The 6,101-nt window shown below is 42.1% G+C and overlaps 1 protein-coding gene across 1 annotated transcript; it reads left to right on the top strand.

The window, feature by feature from the left end:
• Positions 1 to 3,746: 3,746 nt before the first annotated feature.
• LOC104073746 (putative olfactory receptor 10AC1) lies at positions 3,747 to 4,739 on the top strand. Its single transcript, XM_009573632.1, has one exon. The coding sequence runs from the start codon at positions 3,747 to 3,749 to the stop codon at positions 4,737 to 4,739; it is 993 nt and encodes a 330-aa protein (XP_009571927.1).
• Positions 4,740 to 6,101: the final 1,362 nt, after the last annotated feature.

The raw sequence follows: 6,101 nt of genomic DNA, 5'->3' as shown, positions 1-6,101 counted from the left end.
ACTCCACAAGTATTTCAGTTTGTGACAGCAAAGCTCCTCAGGTACACACACAGTCCTGCTCCTGTCCATACTGGACATCTGACAAAGGCTGAACAGAATCATAGACTCAAAGAAAGATTTAGATGGGAGGGGACCTCTGGAGGTCTCTAGTCCAACACCCTGCTCCCAGCACAGCTAGCTCCAGAGCTAGATCAGGCTGCTTATGGCCTTGATCAGGCAACACGAGAACATCTCCAAGGAGGAAGATCTCCCAGCCTCTCAGGACACCTGTTCCAGTGCTGAACCACCCTTGTGAGAAGAAGAGTTTTTTTCTTTATGGCAAATCAGAATTTTCTTTGATGCAAATGTTATGACTGTTTCACTGTGGCCCTCTGAGAGGACTCTGTCTCTGTTGTCTCTGTAGCCCCCCCAATAGCTAGCTGAAGTCATCAGTTAGATCCCCCTTTGGCCTTCTCTTTGCCAGACCGAACAAACCTAACTCTCTCAGCCTCTCCTTGTACATCATGTGCTCCTCTTGAGCTTGTTGTCATCTCTCGTATGGGGGAGTGCAACAATGGACACAGTGTCCAGATGTGTGGCTTCACGTGTGCCAGATAAAGGGGAATAATCACTTCCCTTCACCTGCTGGCCACATTCTTGCTATTGCAGTCCAATATGTGGTTGGTCTTCGTTGCCTCTTCCTGCCTCATGTTCATCTTGCTGTCCATTGGAAACCCAGGTTCTTTTCTGCAGAGCTGGTCCCAACACAATTAGTCCCCAGACTGTACTGATGCACGGGGTAGTTTTGTCCCAAAATATACATAAAACATTACAGAAGAATATTTTGAAAGTTAGACTTCCTCTAAACCATGGCCTGGGAAAAATCTTAAGGTACCATATTTACATGTTTCTGCCAAGCTGGGTTAACAGAAAGCAGTTCCATTTTAGCAGTCAAAAATCTCGACTTTGCCTCTCTTTTCTACTTACATAAGCCTACAGATCTCTTCAATGATTTCAGTGTAAGTGGCCAGGAATGAATGTAACAATAGTAATAAAAATAAATTGGGCTTGAATAATCTCAGTCCTATCCACTGCTGAACATTGATTTCATCTGAGTCAGTAAGAAATAATGGATTACCTGAACTAGTGAAAACTCCACACACAGTTCTACAGACGGGTTTAAAGTTTTTATATCTGTTTTGCTTTGCTTTTAAGTGTGAGTTTGGTTTAAACTTACTTAAAGACCCACAGTTTTATTTTTATTTAAGAAAAGCAGCAATGCATTCTGTTAATTAAATCATTGCTATTTCTGGTACAAACCATCCCAATGAATAATCAGCTCCTTTCAACTGCTTCAGTGAAAGAAGCAAAAGCCCTCTAGGAGGGTGTTGCAACACTGCCTTCCTCTGAAGGTGCAATTACATCCTGTTGCTTGATTTACAGAAAAACTGCAAACCCCTTTTTCTTGGGAGGAATGGAACTGCCTGTCATTCATGTAGGGAGGGCAGGGAAGAGGAACGACCTCTATGTCGTATTATATATAAGGAACTGGGTCCTGCAGAAAAGAAGAGAGGATGATTATGAAATTCTGAAAGAAAACATTGGCTCTAGGGACACTCACAGCCAGAGGGACCCCAGACTGGGCAAGAAACAGAATCTCAGCCCAGACTGAACCGCGCACATCATCAAGAGGAAGAAGTCTCTATTTCCTTATCTTCTAACCCAGAGACGGTATGTTGCCACTGAAGTGATCAGTTCCAAATGAAAGGAAGGGAAACCCCTGTTTCTTCCCCAATCTTTAGCTTGGTTGTGTTTAGTAGAATACTCTTCAAGTCTCAGTACTTGGAGTGAGGGGAGCCCCAGCTGGTTCCCAGTGATTGAGTTTGCAGTCTTGAGATCATGTATCAACCCATTACTCCTGTTTTCTGTGAAGACCTACTACTTGCATACAGTGTCAAGAAAGCTATGTAGCCATACAGTTTAGAATAGCTGTCAGGGACGTCCTGGAGCAGCAAAAGATGGTGTTAAGTTACCCGCTTTTGCAAGATCACTGCTCCCTCTACATTCTCTAAAGAGCTCCTTCTTGGTCTTCACCAACTATCAATTTTTTTGTCTTGGAGCTTACGCTAAAGTTTCTTCCTAACTTAGTAATTTTGCTGACTTATGCTCTGAAGCACAGAGATTTGATTCCTAGTTTTGCACTTGAGGTAATATAATTGTGGATGTTTTCATTATTCATCTGAGTCCCCAGATGTTTTGAATCCTGCTGAGATGCTGGATCACAAGGAAACCTTGGGGCAGCAAGTTCCAAAGATTGCAGTGGCAAAAATAAAGGCAAAGGTGTGTAGGCTTATCAGATTCACCTCCTCAACTTTATTGATTATTTCTTTCTGGAGCTTTTTTGACATGTCTTCTTTCCAGGAACATCCCTATCTCCACTAATAATTTTTTTCATCAACTTCCCATTCCTTCTACTTGCTCTTGATGGTATTGGAATACTTTCTGTAGTTTTCCAACTTCTTTCATACTTAAATGTTGCTGGGGTTTTGATGTGAGCAGAAGTCTTCAAGGAATCTCTGCTTTTATTCCTGGTTTGCAGTAAAGTGTAGAAAGGGTTGGAATTATTCCTTGTAGTAAATATTGCATTACATGATGAACACATGAGCAATGAGCACTGTTCACCTGTGACCAGTATATGTAATTTATTATTATACATCTCTCTACATCCTTATCTTTTCTAGATCTTTACAACTTAAACAGCTTTGCATCACTCCACATTCCTAGGAACTTTCCATTCTTCCTGTGACAAGCAAGATCTCATTCTCTCTAAGCCCAAAATATTAGCTTTGTATTTTCTTCAAAAAATTGTTATACAGATTACATTGCTGTTGACAGCTTTGGTTTTGAGTTTGGAAGTTTGTTTACTTTAACTCTGATGTCATAGGGCTGACCCAGGCATAAAGATGTAAGCAGCCAAAATGTCAGCTCTAATTTTGGAATCCTTGTGTCTAATCACTGACCCCTTCCATTTGAAACCCTGTTTCCATATGAACTTTGAGGCAGATCCATTGTGGGGAAGGGAGAAGCCAGTCAGCAAACACCTCAAATTCCTATTAATTGGAGTCAGATTGTAGAGCAGAAGCTCCAGCTCACTGTCTGGTTGTCCTTGTACATCTCTGTAGAGAACTGCAGTATTGGTGTGAATAGAGAACGAATGGGTCTGCCTGGGAGTGGAAGCACCAGAAGGAGCAGTAGCAGAATGTCTGCAAAACTTAGGTGTTGACGGTCATCAAGATCCCAACACATCCATCTGCAGCTTCTTAGGACACTCAGATCAGGAAAGAGAGTCCAATGATGACTCTCAAAAGCAGGATAGGACGGACAGACAGTGTCAACTCCATACCTAATGCATGTTCAAAACCTGCACATGGTCACCAACCTAAGAACAATTCAGAAGAAGTGATGAAGACCCAACAGCTGACATTCCTTGTCATCAATGTCATGGCAAAGAATCCTAGGCAGATCATCTGGGCACAAGAACCTTGGTGGTTGTAAGAATATGGGTCTGAGAGTGTGTTGAATGTGACTGAGTGAAATCAGTTTTGTTTTTAAATTAAATCACCTTCCTCCCCACAAAATGAGCTTTACTACACTGCTTCTACAGTACTGCAACATTATTTCCTATATGGAATTGATTGCCAGGCATCGGGTCAAATTCAACTGTCTTCCTTCTGTTTCTCTCCCTGTAGATGCCATGTGAAGGATGCATGGAGAGGGACAATAAGAGCACTGATGCAACCATGGAGTTCCTCCTGCTCGGCTTCTCCGAGCTGTTCTATCTGCGGGTCCTCCTCTTCCTTATCTTTCTCATTATCCATTTGGTCACGTTGGCAGGGAATATGATGATCTTCATGGCAGTGGTTATGGAGCCTTCCCGTCCTCCCATGCTTTTCTTCCTCTGTCAGCTCTCTGTCATCGAGCTCTGCTATACCTTAGTCATTGTCCCTAAGGCACTCCTCAGCCTGATAGTGGTGGACGGCAGCACCATTTCTTTCATAGGCTGTGCTGCACAGATGCACTTTTTTGTGGCACTCGGTGGGGCTGAATGCTTCCTCCTGGCAGCCATGTCGTATGACCGTTATGTTGCCATCTGTCAGCCACTTCACTATGTAGCTGTGATGAGTGAGGAGCTCTGCCTCAGGCTGGCTGTGGCATGCTGTCTGGGAGGCTTTGCTGTTGCCCTGGGGTTGACGGTGGCTGTTTTCCGCTTACCTTTCTGTCAGTCTCATCGCATCAACCACTTCTTCTGTGATGTCCCTGCTGTGCTGCATCTGGCCTGTACACAGAGTTACACTCCTGAGCTGCCCTTGCTGGCTGCCTGTGTGGTCCTCCTGCTGCTCCCCTTACTCCTAATCCTGACCTCATATGTTTGCATTGCTGTTGCTTTGTTACATGTCACCTCCTCCGCAGGAAGGGGCAAGGCCTTTTCCACCTGCATTTCACACTTGGCCATCACCTTCCTACACTATGGATGTGCCACCTTCATGTACATTCGTCCTAAGTCCAGTTACTCACCGGCTCGAGACAAGATGGTGTCTCTGGTCTACACCAACATTACTCCATTACTGTATCCCCTCATTTATAGCCTGAAGAACAAGGAAATCAGAGGGGCCCTCAGGAAAATGTTCAGGAGGAAGAAAATAGCTCAGCTGAACTGGGATACTATCAGAGCTGTGATGTGTGTGTGTGGTAAATTTTAGTAGAACAAATGTGTGCTTGTTGGAAAACAGCCCCATAACCACATTAGAACCAGTTTCTCCATAGAATTCACTATGGCAAATATCCAGGCAGAATTCAATATGCATCAATACATTTATGACAAAATGACATCTCTGCTTAAAAAAAAAAGAAAGTCTCTAAGGCAACATTTTACCTAAAGGGATATGCTTTAATGACTTGTGAGGAAGAAGAGCTTTGATCAGTTTGTGGTCTCACTTCTGTGATCACATACATACTCATGCTTAGATTCCTGGTCATCTCAGCACAATCAGAAGATCAACACAAAATTATTTAAAGCTGCTGTATTGGTTTCATTATTTTTCTATCAAGATGAAAGTAGAAACTGGAAACTGGGAAGTCAATAAAAAATTTTAGACTGGTAAGTTTTTCAGCACAAAAAATCTAAAGAGGGTTATTGGAAGGTTAGAAGAAGAAAGCCCATGCCTAGAAAGAAATTGAAATTAAGCTGTGGTTTTCTCCAAATTTAGCAGAAGGCTGCACTCCAGCATCCCATCACAAGTGGAAAAATCATTAGTGTAAACTCATCTTACTTTGAATTATTCTAGATAATGAAAATGAAAGTGCCATTGATTTGGCAAGAGTATGACTTTCCTATGCCTGTTTTGCAGAAAGCAATATTTCCTTTTATAGGGAGATGCTTTAGGTTTGGATTGTTCCTATGGCAACATAAAGGCTAAGATATTGGTCTTATCATGTGACTTTTATCAGGAAAGACTGTATCATCTAAATAAGGATGCCTGAGGAGTGTTGAAATCTATCATCGTAAGATTAATAATACCACTGCTACAGTTATTGTAATTTCTTTAGCAAAACCAGTGAGAGTTACAGCACATGCTGGACTGCAGCAGATATAAGAGTCTGAAAGGTGCAAAGCAGTGTTATTTTGTGTGTTTCCTACATGTAGGCGGAACAGGATGGTTCAAACAAATTAGGGAAGACCAGTTTTGGACAGAAACAGGGGCAAAAGAAGCAACTTCATTATTTTATTTAATATTTCCCTCCTCCATGGCTCTTTAAAGCCCCAAATAGACCTTATGATTCAGAACTCACTTCTTACATATCGAATTGTTGAGAAAAAATTAAAAGGCTTGCTTCTGTTTCTCTGTCTAATCCAAAGGAATTTCAGCACCTCAGCTGCCCTTAGCTCTCCCCCTTGGCAGATTGAGAGAGCAGAGTGATATTTGCTTTCTCTGGGCTGCAATCATTAAGAATTATGGTAAGTGGATTTGACTAATGTAAAAAATTGGCACTGTAACTAAGGAAGTTAACTTGGAGCCATCTGACAAAAGAGAAATGTGGAATTTAAAACTCACATTAAAAGC

The sequence above is a fragment of the Fulmarus glacialis genome, unplaced genomic scaffold, assembly GCF_000690835.1.
Source record: "Fulmarus glacialis isolate BGI_N327 unplaced genomic scaffold, ASM69083v1 scaffold8030, whole genome shotgun sequence".
NCBI classification, from domain to species: domain Eukaryota; kingdom Metazoa; phylum Chordata; class Aves; order Procellariiformes; family Procellariidae; genus Fulmarus; species Fulmarus glacialis.
Note: the sequence above shows the minus strand (reverse complement) of the source record. Positions and strands in the feature narration are given on the sequence as shown.

What these genes read in the sequence shown, in the direction of transcription:
- LOC104073746 (XM_009573632.1), top strand. Translation starts at nt 3,747, where the DNA reads ATGGAGAGGGACAATAAGAGCACTGATGCAACCATGGAGTTCCTCCTG.